The 23,458-nt window shown below is 37.4% G+C and overlaps 2 protein-coding genes across 2 annotated transcripts; one reads left to right on the top strand and one right to left on the bottom strand.

Moving 5' to 3' along the window:
- Positions 1–607: 607 nt before the first annotated feature.
- Positions 608–4,399, top strand: LOC110684109 (basic leucine zipper 34-like). Its single transcript, XM_021860519.1, has 4 exons — positions 608–2,412; positions 3,159–3,249; positions 3,533–3,659; positions 3,750–4,399. Exons 1-4 carry the CDS (start codon positions 1,757–1,759, stop codon positions 3,926–3,928), a joined length of 1,053 nt encoding a protein of 350 aa, XP_021716211.1. The 5' UTR covers positions 608–1,756; the 3' UTR covers positions 3,929–4,399.
- Positions 4,400–5,568: 1,169 nt separating this feature from the next.
- On the bottom strand, positions 5,569–8,567 carry LOC110684098. Its single transcript, XM_021860508.1, has one exon. The coding sequence runs from the start codon at positions 8,440–8,442 to the stop codon at positions 5,836–5,838; it is 2,607 nt and encodes an 868-aa protein (XP_021716200.1). The 5' UTR covers positions 8,443–8,567; the 3' UTR covers positions 5,569–5,835.
- Positions 8,568–23,458: the final 14,891 nt, after the last annotated feature.

Genomic DNA, 23,458 nt, shown 5'->3' with positions numbered 1-23,458 from the left:
CGGGTTTGGGTCGGGTTAATAAAAAGTCGGGTTACATTCGGGTTGGGTGGAAAATAGGTCGGGTTAAATTCGGGTCTTTACGGGTTTAAACGAGTTAGGGTCATTCTCGGGTTCGAGTTGTGTTCAGTTCAAGTCAATTATTTACAGGTTATAATCAGGTCGTGTCACTCTCAGGCTCAAGTCGGGTTCGATTCAAGTCAATAATTTGCGGGTTATAATCAAGTCGGGTCAATTCGAAGTCGGGTTATTCTTGGGTTCGAGTCGGGTTCGGTTCAAGTCAATAATTGCGAAAAACATGTTTCGTCCTTGAAATTCGTCCCTAATAACATGTTGTGAAACTAACCTCTTAAAATTCAAAGTGAAATATTGAAGGAATAGAGTTAGGATTCAATTTCCGTTCCAATACCAACACGAGAAAACAACCAATACATATTGATTCAATAACAAGTCGGGTTGAATTTGGGTCAGGTCAATAACAAGTCGGGTTGATTCGGGTCGGGTTTGTAACAGGTCGGGTTAAAATTCGAGTCGGGTTTGTAGCAGGTCGGGTTAAATTCGGGTCGAGTTAGTAATAGATCGGGTTGAATTCGGGTCGGGTTAGGAACATGTCAGGTTGAATTCGGGTTTTGACAGGTTAAAACAGGTTGGGGTCAATTTTGGTTCAAATCGGGTTCGGTTCAGGTCAATAATTTACGGGTTACATTCGAATCGGGTCCTCTCTAGGTCGGTTAATGTTCAAGTTCGGGTCTCAAATACTCGGGTCAACTCGGGTCTCAAATACTCGGATCAACTAGGGTCTAGGGTTGGTTTCAAATCGGGTTAGATTGGGTTCGGGTCACTATTTTTTTCGGGCTCAAACGGGTCGGTTAATAGGTCGGGTTTGGGTCGGTATTTTGGATCGAGTCAGCTTTTGACAGCTCTATATATATATACACCGTCAACAATGAAACATACGTGTTGTTCTAAGACCATCCAATAATATATTAATCGAGAACTCATAAATTAAAATAAAAATAAAAAATAAAAAAAAATCTCAAGATTAGTATCACCGCGGAAGGTTTAGGAAGGCAAACCAGTGGCTACTATATTTGAGGGATATGCCTTTTTACTCCCTTCTCTCCACAAATTTAGCGATGATTTTGCTCATTTATTCCGCTTCTTTCACGTGCTCTTCAAGGATTCCAATCTTCTATTTTACTTTTTTTTTTTTTATTTTTTTTTATTTATTTATTTATCTATTTTATTTATTAATAAATTTTTTAGCGATTTTCATGTTATACCGTCGGACTTTTTTCAACATTTTCCTTTTTATTTTTCCTCCTAGCTGTATCATACCTGTCCTTTCTCTCTCTACTTTCTCTCAAAAACACATTGTGAGAAATCCAGATTTTAGAGAGAAAACAAACAAAGATAAAACAAAAAAAACAAGGGAGATTTTCCTTGTGCATTTTAGCAGATTCTCAGCCAAAAGGAAAAGGGGAGAAAAACTTATTAATGAGCTGAAAAAGAATGTATATATTTTGTAACATTTATATATAAATACTCTCCCCTTAATTCCTAGTTTGTGCTGTGGTTTTTTTTTTTAAAAAAAAAAAAAAAAAAAAAAAATTGAGGTTGTAGTGTTAGTATACCTATACACATTGTTCTTTTTTAACATCTGTTGCGATAAAGTTGTGTATTTTTGAACCTTATTGGTCGTCAACCAGATAGGCAAATTAAACATCCCTTGAGTGGGAGGAACGAAGGATATATAGAAATGGCACAATTACCTCCAAAAGTTCCTAACATTATACCCCAGAATTCGAATCATCACCGTCATCAACAACCACAACAACAATGGCAAGAATTCATGCGCCCTCAGCAGCAGCAGCAGGAGGTGGGGCAGAACCCACCGTGGGTGGACGAGTTCATGCAGTTCTCGGCAGTGAAGCGAGGAACACACCGGAGGACGGTGAGCGAATCGTCTGTGGCATTTGTCGAGGCTGGGGCAGTACCATTCTTAAACGGCCCGTTCCGTCCACCAGAAACATTATCGGGGAGGAGTAAAACCAACAATCATGAGGAGTTTGATAAGTTCGACGATGATCAATTTATGTCTATGTTTAGTAATGAGTTAGGAGGGTCGTCTTCGAATCCGTCATCGACTTCGGATCATAACAGCACGAATGAGGATCAAAAGAGAGGGATAACGAGAAGAGGGGAGCAGGAATTAGGAGGTAGAGCGAGGGTGGAAGACGGCGAAAAGGCAGAAGAGGTAGAGAGTTTGCGTAAATTTGATAAGGAAGAAGCACAAGTTGGTGGTAATAAAAAGGGTGGCAATGTAGCTGCTGCTGCTGCTGCAGGTGGTTGTAATGATACAGGTGTTGTTGATGCTGACCAGCAACCTGTGGTTGATCCAAAGAGGGTTAAGAGGTAAATGAAAAACTATACTCCGTATAAATGTTTCATGATTTTTCAAAGGTGAAATGATAACAATATTTACAGAGATAAATATAAATATTGGCATTTTAACGTTTTTCATTCTAAATTGTTTGACATAATTTGATTTTTAGCACTATTTATACACGAAATACTGTTTTTTTTTTTTTTTTTTACTAGTTTTTGTATTTTATAGACTTGATTAAAGACAATCATGAGCAATCTTGTTAAAATGCTTTTATCATAATTTTTTCAAAATACCAATAACAATGTTTTTTTTTTTCTTTTTTTTGAAACAATCAATAACAATGTTTGGTTATTCATAATTAGAGATATTTTCAATTCAATTTATAAATTAATAGATGTATAAATAAAACGTATGTATGTATCAACTAATTTGAAACAAATGCATTAGAATGCCTTTTAAGTTAAAGTTGCAATTTAAGTGAGGATTTAAACAATTAATAATAAAGTAGTTGTTTTTATTAAAGGTATTATACTTAAAAAAAAAGAAATGGAGGGAGTATTATTTTACAAATTCTCTACAAGATTTTTTTAATATATTCTGTATGTTGCATATATTAATTTTTTAGTATAATCCAGAAAAAAAAAATGTACAAAGTCAATTTCCTGACCTTTTTAATAAGAGGGAAAACAAATTTTCAAAATGTAACTGTAGCAAATTAACAAATTTGTATATCCTTTTACTAACGGACACTTTCTTGTGTGAAAAAACACAGAATATTGGCAAATCGACAATCAGCGCAAAGATCAAGGGTAAGGAAGCTGCAGTATATATCAGACCTTGAGCGCAGCGTTACTACTTTACAGGTTTGTACCTCTTATCACTTCTAACATCCTTGCTACACCTTTAGTGTGCCGTGTGCGTGACACTTTAAATCAGGGTGCGCCCCTTGACTGCCGTCTGAGCTACCACATACATATGCCTTGCATTCCTAGCATGTTTGAAGTCGGGGCTTGCCCCTTGACTGCTGTCTGAGCTATCACATACAACACTGGCCTTGAAATCCTAGAATGTCATTATCTAGCAATTAAGTATTTATCACTAATATGAACGTCTTTCTTTTGTTGGACTTTTACTTCATCGCAAAAGAGTGAGGTATCAGCATTGTCCCCAAGGGTTGCATTCCTGGATCACCAACGCATGATTCTAAATGTGGACAACAGCACTCTCAAAGCTAAAATTGCAGCACTTGCCCAAGATAAAATCTTCAAAGATGGTAAGTTTAATATTACCAATGTATCATAAGTTCCGACACACTTCTCTTCCTAACTTAACCTTGTTACCAAATTGCTTCAATGAATGGCAGCTCACCAGGAAGCAATGAAAAGAGAAATAGAGAGGCTGAGGCAAGTATATTACCAGCAGAACCTAAACAAGACGGAAAACATTGTTCCACCGCCTACATCCTCATCTTTGCTACCAACAACCGCTCAGCCCCAACCACCCGACACCACAGTTCATAAGAATGAGCAGCTTACAAGTTAAAAAAAGAATGTATTTTTCCAGTATACTGTACTATACCTCAATGATGAGAGACTTCATGTCAGAAATTCTTTGTACAGAACAATGTAAAAATGTTCCTCTGGTTTCTCTTTGTAACATAGATATGATTCTCACATGCAGATGAAAATGCTGATTCCAATGCAGTGTAACATAACAGATTAACAGCATACATTATAGTAAGCAGGGTAATTTATACATACAGCTTATTAGGAGTAAAAGTTTAAATTAAGCTACCACTCCATAGTTGATTACTAGCTTCAATTACTGAGAAGATTAGACCAAAAGCTAGTTAAAATTTAATCACCAAGGATATAAGGAAGTACAACTGAACATGTTATAGGATACATGCCTAGAAAGCAAGGTTATAAATATTCTCCGCAAAACAGAGCTCCGAGGCCTCCAACACAACACACACTGTGAATCTCAGTTACTCCCAAAAGTCCCATAAGAGTAGGATTGATCATATACAAAGGACAGAATAAAATGTCAAATTTCAAGTTACTCTGCTTTTCTATTTTCAAGGAAATCCAAAACTCAGATTGGCAAATCCATCAACTAATACCAATACAGATATATCAACAATGAAATGAGGTACCAACTAAATTCAAACTGGGTAAAAATGTACAAAACAACTACTTTAAGGGCTTATTCACGTTTACTGAACTGAACTGAGCTGAACTGAACTGAAATGATTGGAGCTTAACTGAACTAAACTAAGCTGAAATGAATATTTTATGAAAGAGGGAAATTAGGAGCTGAAGTGAACTGATTGAAGCTGAACTGAACTGAAAATAAGTAAATGTGAATAGGCCCTAAAGCATTTCTCATTCACCAGTTTAGCTTAACATGACAAAAAAAATTACTCAATAGTCAATACTTTCTCACAAAACTCTTTATAAATGGCAAAGCAAATAAAATGCACAAAAAAATGACCATTCCAAACATATGCATCCAAAAACCAAACCATTAGAAATATAGTACTCGTCGCTCTTCAATCAATCGACAAACCAAGTAGGCAAAGCAGTAATATGGGACTCTGTCGCAAACAATAATTTGTATTTGACATACACTATACATAGATAAATGACAAAATCTCAACATAAACAAACTTTTCGAAAAGTTTAGAGCAGAAGAAAACATCTCAGACAGAATTAAGAAGGAAAATAATTGAAATCACAGAGGATTTTCCTTCGAGTCTCCCCTAAAATGTAAAATTGGAAAGGGAAGTAACGGCTACGTCAGCAAAAATAATCAGACAAAATCCCTTCTAATTTCGCTGATGGAAAGATGTAAAGACCCATTTATGCAGATGGCAAGGCACCAAGATGGCGATTAGACAGTGTCATAGGTACAGGTTGTAAGCAAAATGAATTTTTAGGCGATAGTCTAAATTTTTTCCAATAAGTCAATTTAAAAGTAAAATTCTCCTACAAAAATGAAATCAGAACGATACAAGTAGTGACCTGGTGATATAGTGAATTTTAAGACATTCAGAAGGAAAACTTTGGATACAGGAAGATAAAAGAAGGGCTCATATAGAACTTTTCAATCACAAGTTTCAAGGTTCGTTCTCAAGATAATGCCAAAAGTTGTAATGTTCAACAGAAATGGAAACAAGGATATCACAAGGATCATTGATTATGAGGGGGCAGGGGGGAGATGAGGGATAATTCCAGTAGTAATACACACTAGCATTTACTTAGCATAGATATTAATCATATGGAAAGCCTGAGTTGCACACGTAGATACGACAAAAGGTAGATCTGTTGAAACAGCCATTAGTACTAGGCATTTACATATTCCTAAACACTGGCGATTTTCATACTAGATAAACAAAGACACTTGATAAAGATAAAGCACCTTTTCTACATCACCTAACAAACCTTCCATCATTCTGAAGGACCTTGCAGTTCAGTGACTTCAGTCTGAATATTTGCTGACATCGCTCGCTTCCTAAACCGATCTTTCAGTAGTTCCATTTCCTTTGCAGCATCCATAAGCCTGCTGTCATGAGACTGAAACTTTGCCAAAACCTCACTGTCCCACTTCACTTCGAGATCTTTTAAATTTTTCCAATAAGTTTCCTCAATTATTTTGCACATCACCTTGTTTTCTTCATCTTGCTTCAATTTCTCTCTCTCCAATTCCATGACACTTTTGACAACACCACCAAAACCAGCATCTTTATAGATTGGTTCATCAGGTACTTGGCAACGCTTCCGGTAATCAGCAAATGCCTTTTGTGTTTGTTTTAAAGCCCTGCGATAACCATCTATCACACTGTTCATCAGATAAAGCTCCCTATCACGACGATTGACTTCTGCCTGTTTGCTCCTCTCTAGATCACCAAGCTTGTAATTCAACTGCATAATCTCACAGTCCTTTGCAGATAATTGCTGCTCCATATAGTGCTGTTGAGCCATACTTGCTTGTTGATCTTCATTTTTCTCCGTTGCACGACATATTTTAGCTTTCTCAATCCAATATTGTAACTGATCTACACAATAGTTAAATTCAGGAGGTTTATCTTCCCAATTGCCATCAAGTCTCATCCTCTTATTATTACCATTTAGCGCATGGTGAGAAATGTCATGATCATTGTCCATCTCCCTCTTACCAATATGATTAAACATGGAAGGGGCACCCATCATCACATCATTATCAGAAGTGGATGCCAAGAGCTCTAAAGAAGACTGACCCCCAAGTTCAGTTGAATAAGGCAGTTGCCCTGTTTGAAATGCTTGTATGAGATTTGTTGAAGTCATACCATTCAATGGACTTTTTGGCATGATATTGAACCCTTCAACATGTCCATCCCCATCAACTTCATCGTCTTCTACATCTTCAGAAACATCCTCAAATCCTCTAACTTCCGAGACATTTGCCCCGGCCATACTACAACGTTGCAAAAAGTGCTGGCCTCCAATTTTATTATCTAAAAACCACTGCCCCTGACCTTGTTCTTCTCCCATGTCATCCTCAAATCCCATCATGTCCTCACCCTTATTCCCCTCCCTGGAATTGTCCTCACCCTTATTCCCCTCCCTGGAATTCTCAACATTGTCAATGTGATCAACATCTTCAACATGATCAAAATTTTCAACATGATCAACATTCTCAATGTTATTAACATGTTCAGCATTCTCAGTACTTTCCACCTTGTTACCCTCATCGACACCTCTGGAAATCCCGATATTATCCTCTTCTTTTTCTTTTTCAAAATCCTCAACCTTCTCCATCTCACCAGCAAGACACTCATTATCCTCCTTTATTTCACCAGCATCACCAGCACATTCCACAGAAGCAGCACAATCTTGGCCAAGCCTCAATTCAGTATTTTGGTCCTCCAACTTCTGTCCTACACTAGCTGACTCCTCATAGTCCGTCATCTTCACATCACCGCCATCTTCATCATCATCCACGGTAACAGCCTCCTCCAAATTTTCACCTTCCACCTTAAGTTTCTCCACTTCCATGTTAGGAGACTCCCTAAACAGCTCCTCCTTCTGCGCCTTGATCATTTGCTGCAAATGTGACGCATAATAACACTCCTTCAAGCTGGTTCGTTGTGCCAACTCCTTTTCCACCATAAACCACATCAGCCCAGCCCAATCAACCTTCTGAGGAGTCCCATCCCTTATCAATTTTGTCCACCCCACAATCTCCTTTGGCATACACCACAAATCCTCATCCTCATGTAAAATCATCCAATTCGCCACAAACTCATCCAAAAACGACAGAAATTCCACCGGAAAACTTTCCCCTTCGCAATCCAGCTTCTTCGGTAACTTCAATGCCCGCCCCAAATCAGCCCTACTAACCCCAATCCTAGATTCATCAACATAACTACATCGATTTTTCGGGTTATAACTCACAATTAACTTCCCAATCAAATCAACCCTAATATTCCTATCAAATTCAATATGAGCAAAATCCCACAACTCCAACTTCTTCAAAAACTCCTCATACCTCGAAAAGTCAAGAACTTTAAGAGGAACAAAAGGAATAGGCTTAAAACCTTGAGACAATTGCAGCATTTTCCTCTCCAAAGCAATCTTACTAACATGATTATTCTTATTCCCCTTCTTCCGTTTCGATGTACGACGAACAGAAGCAGATGGGTTATTACTACCCTTAAATTCTTGCGCAATAAATTGTATTTCAGACGACATTGAGGGATGATGAGGAGAAACAGAGACATTCATACCTTCTGATTGATCATTCTCGGGTTCCGGTTCCGGTTCCGGTTCATGATCATCTTGATCTTCATCGGCAACATGGGGTTCTTCAGATTCTTCTTGAGGTTGATTAAATGGGTTTTCTGGAAGTGGGTTTTGAGTTTTAGGGGTTGAAGGTTTGGAATTCTGAGATGGGTCCTCAGATTCAGGGTTAGGGTTAGGGTTTTGGGATTCTGAATCTTGCGATTCTTTTGGTAGTGGTTGTGATGGTGGTTCAGGTGGTGATGATGGTGGTTCAGGTGGCGGTGAATCGGGCATTTTGAATTGTGATTTATGCAGATTGAGAGAGAGAGACTATGGAAGACTTCTATTGTAAAGCGAGTAGAGAATAGAAGAAGATGAAAACAGTCAAGTGAACGTTTTGACTTCGCATTGAGAATTTTAAGAGGGGCAATGCTCCTAAACAAGAAGAATAGAAAACGCTAAAACAGAAACGAAATTTTGACATTTGTTACCATGAAAAACACCTATATTCACTTTGCTACCGTTTAAAGTTTTTATTTTTAACTTTGCTACCACCTAATCAGAGTTTGTTAAAATTCACTACCTAATTTCTTACACCGTTACTATTTCCGTTAGTGGCGCCTAACCACCGTTGAACAAGGGTTGAGACTAGGTCGTTGGACTAATCTTCTCTAGGCCAAACAAAATTTCAAATTTGTAATCACTCAACACACCCTTATAACTAGCATAGGCGTAAGTCGAGGGTCGAACCACTAGGAATGAGAGGTGAATGTTAATGCTAAAGCTAAACTATTTCGAAGAAGTGAAGTAAGGTGTGTGTACTCTAAACAACTAAGGAAACTAAAACCAAATATATCAAACACTAGGGTTTAGGATCCACATATACATGCAGTGGATATAACTAATTAGAATTGGAATTGACTAAGGACATGTTCTCTTAAGTTGAAATTCAGTTCAGTTCAGTTCAGCTCATTTCAGTTCAGTTCAGTTCAGTTCAGTTCAGTTCAGTTTAGCTGAGTTCAGTCAATGAGAACAGACCCTAAGTCGAGTGTTGCGAGGGAAAGTCAATTGAGCAATCAAGAGAATATGATAGGCTATTCTCCTAGGGGTCAAACTAGCGCCAACTACGAGAGACTCTAGCTAGGAACTTCACAAACCAACTCAATCGACAAATGCAAGCCACAAATCAATTGTCCATATCAATGTGAACTTACAATGCAATCTAGTGCTACGATCAAAGTTAGCTACTCTTCAATGAATCACACACATGCACATAATCAATCAACCAATTTAATCCCTACATTAACTCTATCAGTTTCCCCCAATTAACATAAATCCATTACTCATATATGCTTCACCATTCCCCTAGCAAGAAAACTACTCACAATCCATGGAAATCAAGATCAAAACTAAGCTAAACAACAAATTCATCATCATCATATTAATAAAACTAATTCAATCACAAATTCAATCAAGCTTGAACAATCAACAAAACAATTGAAATCAAAAGCTAAAGATTGAATTAAAGTAAAAGAAATCCTTACAAACTTGCTTTAAATCAATGGAGAAAATGCTTATAATCATCAATCAAGAACTTCTCTCTCTACAACCTAGAATTTCTCTCTACAAAATGATCTAAAAATTTCTATTCTAATTCTCTTCTGAAAAAAACTCTCTCTAAAAATAGAAGGAAAGTCTATATATAGTAAAACTAACAAAAAATAAATAATTAGATCATCTAAAATAGACCCATACAGGCACTGCCATCTTTAAGGTGGAGCGCGGTTGCGCAAAACTAGAGAGGCGCGCCCACGCCACCAGGTTGTGCGGCCGCGCCTGGGTGCAGGGCAGCCTCTTTCACCTTCGAATCTGCTCTTCCTCGTGCGCTCCACTTGATGATGTTGATGAACACGAAAGGAGGCAGAAATAGCCTTCGTAGTGGGTTCAATACCAAGAATGGTGTACCCACCGCTTGCATGCACGAGCTAGAAGTCTTGGACTATACACTCCTTCAAATTTGAACTTCAAATGGTAGGCAAGAGGCATCTCAAATGATGTAAAACTTGGGAAGGGGAATCGGGAATCCTCGGATTACGATCATAACCTGAAAAATGAACGAAAACAAGCAAATAAAAAAGAAAATAACAAAATAAACCAAGGAATGCATAAAAATAGAAATTCAACTAAGAAAATGCAAACTAAGGAAAAACTAAAGAAAAGAGCTATAAAATAGCATGAATTCCATCCTAAAGAGAACCAAATGTGTGCCAAAAATTACACTTCATTAAATTCACCCAAGCTAAACTTTTGCTCGTCCTCGAGCAAATTAAAGCAAGAATGAATAAGGATGAAAGACTTATTCAAAAAGAAAAAGAAAGACATAAGATGGGAATATACACTAAGACTCACTAACGTAGGAATCACGATTGTTTTGAGCTACAACAAGCCTTTAAACCCCAAAGTCGCCTATGAGGACGAGCGAGGTCTCGTAAAGGTTTTCTAAGAGCTTAACCTATAAATCTCCACCAACATACATGAAGCAACCACAAAAAGTAAAAGAAAAAGAAAGAAAAGCAAAATCGAAACTTTTACGAATTGGACTTTACAAAATGACTACACTTCAAATGAATAAACAACTTTTTTAAGCAAATAGGGGTATGCACGTTCCAAGATATCTGAGGTTGATTGAAACATAGAATATGCTAAGCGTAGAGAACTAGTTATCACAATCCACCTTCATTCCATTCGATCTTATCGCGTTCTCCCTACAGTCTCAAATCTCCCTCTAATGAGTATCTCAATAGCTCCTCGAAGGAGCCGGAAAAGAACATATTTTTTGGCTACTCGACGTCTTGACTTTGCATCCCCTCTCTTTAGGATTTAACTCATAATTCCCTCCCTCAAAATGTGACTGAACCTCTAGGTGGAAAGGTCTTTCCCAATGGTTGTAACGTAAGGGCAAAAAGGGTGAGGGTAGGATTAAAACTTTAAAATTTGGCGGCATTCCTAATTAGTGAAGCAAAGGGTGATCAAACCTTCTCCTCATAACCAAGAAATCGCCGAACAAAAACAATCTAACACCCCCAAGCTTATTCAAAGCTATAACCACAATCATATATACAAAAAGCGTAAACGCTTCTCCCCCAAGCTTAAAGGAAGCATAATGCTTGAAAAGGGGAAAAGAATCACATCAAAATATATTTGAATTTTCTTATTTTCACTTTTTTTTTATTTTTTTTTTGTTATTTTCATTTATCCCAAAGCAATTGTCCTCGCCTCTTTTAACTAAGGACTGCTCTTACAACTTAGCCTTTATTATGTCCTTGCCTTTTTTTTTTTTTTTTTTTTTTTAACTTTGGACGACTTTTTCCAACATTCACTTTCCATTATTCACAATATATACACAAGACAAACTTGCTTAAAAAAGGAACCAATATCCATACTTATGTACCACAATCTCCGATAAAAGTGATCATTTGCTTCACAAAAACCAAAAATGGAACAAAAAGAAACAAAGGCTCAAAATTCTAAAGATGTGGCTTGAAAAGAAGGGAAAAAGGCTCAAATGGTTAGCAACAATGCAAATGTAAACCAAATGAACTAAAAACAAAGAAGATTAAACCTACAAAAAAAAGAAAAATTACCACCCCAAAAAGATGCCTTTGTCCTCCCTAGATGATTCGGTCTCGTGTTTGAGAATTATGAGTCAAGATTCAAGATTAGGTCCGCAATATTCAAGGATCCATGCCGCTCATGCAAATAAATGATGAAGGCTTGAAAAATAATGAACCTCACATGGATATAGAAAAAAAACTCACTATAGGTGTCAAATCGACTATAGGAAGCAACTACCAACATGCCACAAACAAGTAGAATCTGGTTTCATGATCCCCCTAGTTCTTAGACATGCTACCTTAGCATACACCTATCCTAGAGTCAACCAAGCATACTCTCAAACCGTGCATACCATTACCACTTAGGAAGATGTTCATTCAAAAGAAAAAATCGGTTGTATATAGTCCAATTCAAAAGAAAGACAAAAAGTGAAAAAATAAAGCCTCAAAACATACCACAAACAGAAATCAAGGAGAAAGAAAAATAAAAGAAAAGAAAAGAGAAAAGGAAAAACATAGATAAAGGAAGAGTAGGAAAAGAAAGAAAGAAACAAATATGTAAGTATAACACGTAATTCCCAATTAACAAACAAGTGATCAATTGACAACATCACCAATGATCCAAAACACTCTAGGTGTTCAAGCATCCATCCTCGAATCATTCAACATTTCCTAAAACTAATCCTAAACTATGCATCCAAGAAAAGAAAAGTGATAAAGAAAAATAAGAAAGATCTCACCGGCTTCCGAGCAATGCTAATAAAAGAAATAGGTGATAGAATCGACCACCTTCGTTGAGCTCCAAAGACAATAACATCATTACCAAAGCCATGTGAGAAGAAAAATAGAAAAAGGAAATATATACAAAGAAAACGGTTAGTAACTTCAAAACAAAATAAAATAAAAAGAAACTATGAAGCAAAACTAAACTAAACTATCCAAAAGTAAAGATAAGAAAATAAGAACTAATCAACCAACTAAACACCTAACTAAATACAAAGCACTAAATACAAAATTTGGATTCAAGGGTTTGGATTCATGGGATTTGGATATTAGGGGATTGGATTTATGGGAGCAACACATGCATCATCATCTAGGAAAAATCATAACAACAACAAGATCAAGAATGAGAGAAATAGGCATGAAAAGAAAACACCATCAAAGAGATATCAAGATAGAGACCATCATACAAAGAGGCAAAAGAATACAAGGCATGCTCAACAACAAATTGGCCACCGAGACAAACCCCTAAGAAAATTAAAGTTCCCCCAAGCTAATCATAAATACATCTCAACATCCCATCAATACAAAGAAAGCACACATAAGATAAGGGACGGAGGCAAACGACACAAAAATGAGGGAACTAGCTACCACTACCACTCAATCCGATGCCATCTTGTTCATCCCCATGAAAGGAAAACTCGGATGGGGGACCCTAAGGATCCCATCCCCCGGTGTAACTAGGTGGCCAACCATAGTGCCCCTTGAAGTTATCTTGCTGCTAAGGAGCAAGGGGAATAAATTGCTCGGGAAAAGTGAGCGCTAGTGGGTGCTCGGAGTGCACATAGGGGTAGTTAGGATCACCCCTATAGTCGCTCCCACTGGGAAAACGGTAATCATAGTTACCGTGCTCATCGAGGAATGAGCAAGTCTCGGTGTTGGACCCCGGGGGTCCTTGCCAATATGGGTACGTAGGTACCCCATCACCCCCAAAATATGATATAGGACCATGTTGGGGTGGAAAGTATGGGTAGTTAATCAGGGGAGTGATGTCTCCCCGGTTAACACCAACATCATACAATTGTTGTTGTTGGAGAAACATACCTTGTTGCATCTCCGAGATTCCCCTCATTTGAGTGTAGAGGGCCTCAAAATACTAATCATACATACCCTCCTACCGGATTTGTATACCCTTCATTTGAGCACTAAGGGCATCCAAGTTGCTGTTCTTGATGTTGTTGTTGTTGATGCGGAATTTGTTGTTGTTGATGTTGGTCTTCTTCTTCTTCATCACCATCACCCATCTCTTCATCATCATCATAGTAGGGAGGGGTGTGACTTAAGGGGACATGCCAAATATTCTCCACATTCTCGCGGTGGAGAGAAGTCAAGGAGGGGTTAGGGAGATAACACCAATGCTTGTTATCCCTAAGCCAGTCGAACACCTCGCCATCATTGTTCTTTGCCAAAAACTGAATTTGCTTTAATTTCTTGATGTCGAGGTAGAAAGAATCAACATCTCCCACCAGAGTACAAGATGGCAAATAATGATCAAGCTCAAGGTTGGTCACGAGCCTCGTGACCATACTACCACATGGAATCTCGCCTGATTCCCTATCTTGCAAACCTTGGCAATACTTCACAAAGGTGTACCCCAAATTTAAGCGACCTCGATATTCCTCACGAGTAGCCAACCAAAGAATCCGAATCTCTAACTGACTCATTTTGCCCAACTCTTGCTTCGGGAAAACCAAGTACCCCAAAAGCCGATGGAGAACTCGGAGACATGGTTGGAACATCTTACTAATCTTAGTATATCGGGTCTCAAAGTCACCACCCCCGGAAATGACATCCCACCATGAGTATTGATCATACTCATTTGTTAACCCTTATGAGGTTTTGATGATGATGTTAAGAATTGAGCAAACTTCCATCTAATAAGGATTCTCTAGTGTTGTGATGTTTGCAGGTTCAGTAAGCTCTGGGAGTTGAAGTAGGACCTGAAACAAAGGAACTTTAGAAGATCCATGCATGAGGAAAAGTAAAGATAGAAGAAGAGCTCCAAAAATGGAACTTCCCAAAGTTTCTTAACAGGAACTTCACAACTAGTTGTAACGACCTGTTCCGGTGTAATGCTGGGGCAAACCTCAACAACCAAGGATTGGTGCAGAGCTCTAGATATAAACCAAAAAAGATGGACTTCTTAAATTATAGTTGTATAAAAGATAAGTTTGTTTTATAGGTTGATGTAATTAAGCATGTAATTGGTTGTTATGCATGTAACTTATTAGAAATCAGATAAAGCTTGGCAAGCTCATTAATTCGTAAAATATAATTACAATTTTTATGAAAAAGTACTTATTTGATTTTATCTTCTAAAATCTGGTTTAACTCGGTTTTATCTTTTTCATAAAAATTCTATCTTTTAAATAAAACAAATTTGATTAAAATTGGTTTTCAGATAAACGAAATTAAATCTGTTTTGATTTAAGTTTTAAAATGATAAGATTAGATTTCTGTTTAAGCTTATCACATTTGCGAAAACCCTACTTTGTGAACTGAGGAACCTTTATAAATATAGAAGTAATTTAGTGAAGCAAAATGAGAGTTTAAGCGTGAAAACCACTAGTGCTTAAGAGTAAGTTTGCCAAAGGTTAAGCTTTATCATTTTGATTTCAATTCGGGTTTCATGTGTAGCTTTCCATTTATATGTTAGGGTGAGTCTTTGTGTTGTAATTGGTTTTGGGGTGAGATTGTGAATTCTTTACAAATTCACGTTTGAGTTTATGAGTTTGAATTCTCTAAAATTCAAGTGGTAGCTGTGAGTGCACAGTGAGTGAAGTGAACCTGAGAGGTGTGTTGGGTCAAGTGAAAGGAACCTGAGAGGTGTCTTGTGATACCTAGGAAGTGTCTTGGGTTAAGGGAAAAGGTACCTAGGAAGTGTCTTAGGTCTGGTAGGAGGTGTCCTATCAAGTGGCAAGTGTCCGTGGTGGAACTTGCAAAACAAGGTCTGTGTAATAGGTTATACTAGGAGAGTTGCCTATTATAGTGGAGTTTGTCTGAAAGTCCCAAGAAGGGCCGAGGTTTTACTTCCAGTTAGGCACTGGAAGGTTTCCTCGTAAATCTTGCTGTGTTCTATAAGTTCCTTTTATGTTTTGTTTTTAATTTTTGCATAAGTTTCACGATTAGAACTTACTACTATTCACCCCCTCTCGTAGTAGTTCTTCTAAACTAACAATTAGTATCAGAGCAGGTTCTCACGAAATTACAAGCAACCTTGTAGAGTAATTTCCTGAAGAGACGAATACACACGAGAAACTTGAATAAGGGTACTCGACCCAAAGACCACCAATGTTCAATGGCAAGTTCTATTCAAACTGGAAGAATAGAATGGAGATATTCATCAAAGCTGAAAATTATCAAGAATGGAGAGTCATTGAAAGTGGTGAGTTTGAGGTAACAAAAACCAATTCAAACAAAGAGGTAATCCCTAAACCACTGGCTAAATTTGATAAAGAAGATTATGAAAAATATGAGTTGAATGCTCAAGCAGTGAATATCTTGCATTGTGGACTAGGACCTCATGAGCATAATAAAATCATGGGTTGTAAGTCCGCAAATTAAATTTGGGATTTATTATAAGTAACACATGAAGGAAAAAATGATGTTAAACGTTCCAAATTAACCTACTAATGTCAAAATATGAAAGATTTGAAATGCTACACAAAGAATCCATTCAGGATATGTTCACTAGATTTACGAACATTGTTAATGAGTTAGAATCTTTAGGCAGGTCCATTCTCATTGATGAAAAGGTGAGAAAAGTTCTCAGAAGTCTTCCTCAAGATGAAAGGTGGAGATCCAAGGAAACTTCTCTACATGAATCAAAGGACTTCACCAAGTTCAACCTTGAACAACTCAATGGATCCCTACTCACTCATGAACTCCATCTTGGAGAAAACACTGAAAGTTCCAAGAATAAAAGCCTGGCTCTAAAGGCTTATGAATCAAGCGACTCTGAAGATGATGATGTTTAGACAACAATGCTTGTATGGAGGTTCAGGAAGATGCTTAGAAAGAGAAGAGATAAGAGCAAACGAGGACAACTAAGTTCCAAGGAGATCAAGTGCTTTGTATGTGGTTCTAGGGAGCATCTCATCAGAGACTGCCCTCAACCTAAGGAGGATGAGAAACCCAAATACAAAGGGAAGGAGCAAAGCAAGTACTATAAATCATCATTCTCCAAGGAAGATGTCAGGAAAGCCATGGTGGCTGCATGGGGAAACTCTGACTCCGAAGAAGAAGGAGAAAGAGAATCCGTGAAAGAAACAGTCAACTTGTGTTTGATGGCTAAAATTGACAATGAAGCTCGTCTGAAGGAACTTGAATCTGAGGTATGGTATGACTATAGACAACTCAAACATTTAAATAAAGAAAATCTTATGGACATTATTCTGGAACTTCAAGATGACTGTATTGAACTAAATAGGTCGGAGTTCTAAACTTATCAAGCTTTAAAAATTCACAAAGAACATAATGAATGGGTTGATAATATGAAGACTGATATTCAGACTAGATTCTTTGATCTATATGATAAAAATGTCCTTCTAAAAGAACAAGTTGAAAAACTGAAACATGATAACATTATGTTAAACGTAGAGCTAGATCAACTAAAACTTGGAATTAATTCTTCTAATTCTGAAGTTCCTCTCGCAAGCTAACTTCCAAATTTTGAGAAACTAAAATCGGATTTGGAAGAAGTAAAAATGAAAAATCAAAATTTAGTGGAGGAACTTGCTAGAACTAGGAAAGGTAAAGAAGTTATTAATAATGAAATTCCATCTTAGATAGCTAACGCTCCGAAAAAACATAAAGAAGGAATAGGATATAAAAAGAAGCCTAGGAGAAACAAGAAATATGTGGATCTACCCAGTCAAAAATTATATTACTATTGTGGTGGTACAGGAAATCTTCGAGCTGCATGTCCTAAAAGAATTAAAGATACTCTTAAGAATGCTGAGCATTCTTGTAAACACCCATTTGTGTCTCCCCAAAACCAAACCCAGTGATGAGTACCTTTCACGTCGAATCATAATCGAATGAAGTGAAAGTGTGGAAAGTTTAGTGTTGCGGATAGTTTTAATTTCTTTTCTCTTCTTTCTGTTTTTGAAAACCTATTTTAATAAAACATACAATACAGTTTGTTTGGTCCATGATATGGGTCCAATAATAGTGTAGTTGGATAGGGCTTGAAAAGAGCTTTCCGACGATATATTATAAGCCTAATTCCGATGAATATTGAGGAAGTTATGACCAATTTACTGAAATGGGCCTGGTTTGAGCCTTATATGCGGCCCAATGATTTAGAGGAGGGCCTAATATAGATTTATCATTCCTAATTTAATTAGCATTGATAAATTGACTTTTGTTGACTTTTTAGTGTTTTAATCAGAACAAAAGAATGTTTTTGAGGAAAATACGATTTTATCCTCCTGTAAGGCAATTTCTATCTGATTTTAGAAAACGCGTCAATAATTAAGTTAGCACCAAACGCCAGCATTTGCGCCTGACGCTAAGCTTGGCGCCTGGCGCTAGCGTTAGCGCCTGGCGCTAATGTCAGCGTCTGGCGCTAACCTTTGTTTTACACGTTAGAACTCTGTTTTGATTTTTTTTATCTTTTTGGCTGATTTTCTATATAAATAGTCTTCTAAAAACCCTGTTTTCATTCACCAACTCTCATCTAGATTCTCTTTATTACTCTCTCCCTTTTCTAAACTAGCTTTCTCTCAAACACAAAATTCCGCATTCGCAAGACTTAGATACACCTAGCCATATTCGAAGTTGCCTTCGCCCTAGACGTGAAAGGTTTAATTTCTAAGGGTTTGGTCCCAAATCTCTCTTTCAATTATTTAATTTAATTGTTGTTTCATTATTTTCCTTGAAGTTACTAACGCGTGTATTTTGTTATTAGAAACAGGTACAAGGCATCCAAGTAAGTGCTTTAATTGATTTATTGATATTGTGATTTAGAAATCATGTCTAGGTTGTTATTATGATTCCTAGTGTCATGTTAGGGCGTTTTGATCTTCCTAGTATCATGTTTAGGGTAAAGAATAAGTTTCTTATATCAAGTATGATTAAAAGTATGATGCTTCCTATTTTCTTTCTAATATTTATTATTGTTAGTATCATGTTAGGGTTAAAGCTTTGATTTTTTATGTTTAGTGACATGCTAGGGTTTGTTATTAATCTTGTTAGTATCATGCCTAGGATCTTGCTATTATTATGCTTTAACATGAATATTATGATTATTTTTATTATTGATTATTATGTTGCTTGATTTTTATTGTTATTGCTTGATAACACCTTTTATGCATATTTAAAGGGAATTTGTACTTGTAATCACGCTTAATAAGATAATTAATAATCTTGTTTAGGGTTAATTTGATTATAATTCAAGTGATCACCAATAATAGTTTATTTGTGTATTAATATTCAACCAACATAGATAAACAGGTTTAGGGTAAACCTATTGATTGCATGTTAGTCAGAAAGCGCACATGAATACGATCAGAATAAAGTAGAGGCTTATTATTAGGGCAAGTTCAATCTCTTTTAGGTTGGATTTGTACCTTCATCCCCGAACTACCAGTCATGGTTCAAGACCTATTGGAGTTGTCGATCTCTTGGATCGTTAAGGGGTGTAACCTTCACCTCGTGAACGGTTTACAAGTTCCTAAAAAACTTGTTGGCGACTCTTTTGCTCTATCTTCTTTCCCTTTGGACGCCACCGTACTTTAGTGTATGATCACAGTGGGGTTCAAGCTAGGGATTAATGCTTGAAATAATCTCTACAGTTTTTGGCGACACTACTGGGGAGGATTTCTATTTTAATCCCTGAAATTTATTTCGGCAACGATTTAGAATGAGTGGATGAGACTCGAAACGTTCTAAGTATTTCCATGTGCGTAATTTTGATTAACACTATTGTCATATGCATAAAAAAGATCTCATTGGAAAGATCATCCGTTATGAGTTAAAACATAGGATTTTACACGTAGGAAATTTGAGGAATATCTTTCACAACTAGGGCCGAAATAACACTGCGAGAAACTGGAAAATTTTATCGAGCACTGAAAGCTGCTGAGGCATGTAGGAATTAGCTTTAGCGAACAAAAATTAGCGCCAATCTTTTGACTTTAGCGCCAGACGATAGTTCTGTCGCCAGGCGCTAAAGCCAAAAGCTGGCACCAACTCTGTTTGCTGGCGCCAAATTCTTCCAATACCGAGCCAGAAATATGCGTTCTAATTTCGACCAGTTTTTAGCATTGTTCGCTCGATCCTACTTCCTGATTGAGTTTTTCTCACTTTTCTAAAACCCATATGTGTTTTACATATGAACATAACCCCTTGGGAATTCATGCTCCATCTAATTGATTGAACGCTCTGAGCAACAAAGGGTACATCCGAGAATGTTGAATTCACCAAACCATGGAAGCAAGTTTTTTTTTCTAAAATTCGCGGTGTCCCATCCACTCGCGCCAACACTTCACGGTTAGGCTTCCGCGCAGTGCATCCGGAAAATTAACCATGAACCCTCTATTGACTAACCCATATCCCGAACTTTAGAGAACTAGAGCCATGGTTAGGTTGCAAACTCATTGCATCATATTGTGCCTACTTGACTAATTGTGCATTATTTGTTGTGCATATGGTATATGTTTTTCTTAACCGTTTGTTTGACTTGTGCTAAAATTAAATAAATTAATGACTAAAAGAACTTTTCCTAATTAATTAATTAATTGATTAATTTGAGTAAATAAAGTCTAATATTTTAACCAGAATTGACTTAGTACGACTTTAGGCATACCCCTGTTGATTAATAATACCGAAAATAGTCTCAGATCGAAGGTCCAGCAATGGCGCCAAAGTTTGAACTGTAGCGCCACTCTGTGGAGTGTGGCGCCTGGCGACAGTTCTGTCGTCTGGCGCTACACTGCAAAGAGAGGCGCCAGTCCTGTTGTTTTGACGACAGTTCGGTTTATTGATTGAGTCATCACTTTGTGTCTAATTAACTTGTTTTCTAATTAATTCGGTTAAATTTTACTGTCAATAATACCTTGTTAAGTCATTAATTGAGTCTAGGCACCAAGTCCCATGGTCTTACACAAAATTCCAAGCATGTCACTTACACTCAAGGCACACACCAATACACATACTTTGACCATGTCTAAGAGAGTCTTGTATGCGTGTTTTTCTTTTCCGTCATTTTTTTAGGGGGTAAGTCGGATATTAATCCTCCAATTTAAATACCATAATTGATTACTAAAAATATATACATTATTTTTGCCAAAATATGCAGCCATTTTTTTATTTTTCCCCTTTAAAACCGTAAAGTCAAGGTCGATTTGAGTCAAGTAATTAAAACAAAAATGGTTTAAATTACAGCGCGTGGTCAAGAAAGGAAGGGCGGTTAATCAAAGACAATCTTTTCGTACAAGTCCAACTTTTCGACAAACCCAATGCTCATCAGAGGAAAGCTAGGACAGTAATGGCAACGCAAGAAGAAGTCAATGAGCTAAGGAACCAACTAGTTACCGTGACCGTGACTGAGGCACTAAAGACCCTAACCCTTAAGATCGATGATCCCGTGAAACAACAACAGATGGACCTCATGCAAGAGAGTCTAAGCAAGCTATCTAGCGACTACAAGTTTCAAGGGATTAGTTCACAAGGGGTCTCGGCGGACAAAGATCTTCTTCCGCAGAAGTTCAATGCCAACGACATCCCGAAATTCAAAGCAACCAATAACCCTTATTTTCATTTAAGAGCCTTCGAAACAATAACGAGTATTAAGGGTATCGACAAGAAGGTGTTCCCCTCTCTGTTCTCACTATCTCTCGAGACCGTTTTCCAGCAATGGTTCTTTTCTCTCGAGAAAGAAAAAACCTCCACCTGGGAGTCCATAGCAAACGCTTTTGTTGATAGATACAAATGCAACATTCAAGTTGAGACTGACCATAGGGAACATGAAATCCTCAAGCAGAAGGAGAACGAAGGCTTCACCTCCTTCTTTAACAAATGGAGAGAAATCTCAGCTAAGATGATTGAGGTGCCGAGTGAAAAAGAGTTTGTAAGGTTATTCATAAAAAATCTTCAAGGAAAATACTCCAAGCATCTCAAGTATCAAAATAATCTCCATACCTTCAAGGCCGTCTAGGACATTGGAATCAATATTGAAGACGACCTGGCTAAGTTGAAAGCTGCCAACAATAACTCTAACAGTGGCTGAAAGGCAAGAAGAGCGATAATCCTTCTTCTTCCAAAACCACCCACTCAAACAATGTTAGCACTTTTAACCTAAGTGAAGTCCTTGCTATGAATAATCAAGGACAAAAGAAACCACTTAGGAGGAACTTTACTCCTATTGGCATGAGTTATGACACTGCATTTGACCGATTAAATGCAAAAGGTCTTATAACTCCTATTGGACCATTTGGAGACCCACCAGTCGAAAAAGGTCGGCTAACTGGAACCTTAATGCACATTGCAAATATTACCAAGGTAGGGGCCATCTCACTGAGAACTATTGCAAGCTTAAAGAAGCTATCCAAGACTGAATCGACAATAACAAGCTGCCGTTGCCTGATATGTCCATTTTATATAGTGTTTTACCCCCGTCCCTTGGTCGTTATTAGTAGTGTTTTTGGCTCTTTCGGGCCACCTTTATTACTAATTTGTGTGCTTGTGTTTTCGTAGTTTTAGTTGTATTTTACAGGAAATTGCACTCTTGGAGCATTTTCCCGGGTTTTCATGGAGCGACTACGGAAATCAGAGGAGCACGACCATCTTTGAAGCCCATGGCTGGTTAGAGTCATCAAGCCGGTGATTAAGGGCTTGGTAATCGGGATACCAAGGTATATGGACCGAGTGATCAAGGCCCTAAGTGGATATCCAGATAAGGCCGAAGAAATAAGCCCAATCAAAGTTCCAAGCCTCGAGGTGAAGCAAGGGCCCGATCGGGCAAGGCGCGCAAGAGTGTGCTGGTGCGTAGCCAATGGCGCGCCCGATCGGGAGAGATGCTAGCTCGATCGGGCGCGGTTGTTGAGAAGAGCAATGCGAGAAAAAGGCGCGCCCGATCGGGCGGCCTCTAACCCGATCGGGCGCGTGTTTCTGGAAGAGCTCTTTTGTCGAGCAATTAGTTTCTAATAAGGAAGTTGTTTAGAGCTTTGTTTAAGTACGTTTTAGGATGATTAATTTCACTTACCTTCTTTCTTAGACTTTCTCTCTCTACTTAGAATTTTTCTCTCTTTTAAATTCTCTCTCAATTTTGTTCTTAATTATTCCATTAATTCCAGATTTCTTTTTGGTAACAATTTCTTCCCTTTTTATTTCAGCTATTTTATTTATTTCTTTGATTATGCTATTATTTATTTATTTGATTAGTTTAGTTATGATGATGTGTGAGTAGTTTAAATTTTAGGGTTTATGGGGATCTAATAAATTATATGAAGGGGTAATTTTGTGATTGTTAATTTTCAATGCTTGGTTGATTTCCTATTGATTGTTTAAATGCTATGCAATTAGGTTTGGCCAGATTTAATTGTATGAGTTTAGCAATATTAATTCGAGATTCGACAGATGAGAATTGATGTTTAGGCTTAGTTTCAATTGGCGGATTAATTTATAAATGGTTAAGTCGAGATTCGACAGATGAGATTTAATACCGGTAAATTAACTCTGTGATTATAATACGTAGCGAAAGCCCTTTATAGTCTGATTAACCAATGCTTGATGATTGCTTATTATGATTTGCCCTGCAATATTGTTTATTAGTGAACCTATGCCCTAGGCCTTTTAATATTTGATTTTCTCCCTACTTTATTCTTCGTAGTTTAGATTTTATTCACAAAAATATTGGTTACTTAGATAATTTAGATTATAATAATTAATTAGGAGTAAAAAGACCTGTTTCC

Source organism: Chenopodium quinoa, unplaced genomic scaffold, assembly GCF_001683475.1.
Source record: "Chenopodium quinoa cultivar QQ74 unplaced genomic scaffold, ASM168347v1, whole genome shotgun sequence".
Classification (NCBI taxonomy): Eukaryota; Viridiplantae; Streptophyta; class Magnoliopsida; order Caryophyllales; family Amaranthaceae; genus Chenopodium; species Chenopodium quinoa.
The sequence above is the reverse complement of the archived record's forward strand: the minus strand, read 5'-3'. Positions and strand labels throughout refer to the sequence as shown.

Coding starts and splice junctions, on each gene's coding strand:
- LOC110684109 (XM_021860519.1), top strand. CDS start 1,757: ATGGCACAATTACCTCCAAAAGTTCCTAACATTATACCCCAGAATTCG. Junction 2,413..3,158: donor GATCCAAAGAGGGTTAAGAG/GTAAATGAAAAA, acceptor GAAAAAACACAG/AATATTGGCAAATCGACAAT. Junction 3,250..3,532: donor GCAGCGTTACTACTTTACAG/GTTTGTACCTCT, acceptor TCATCGCAAAAG/AGTGAGGTATCAGCATTGTC.
- LOC110684098 (XM_021860508.1), bottom strand. CDS start 8,442: ATGCCCGATTCACCGCCACCTGAACCACCATCATCACCACCTGAACCA.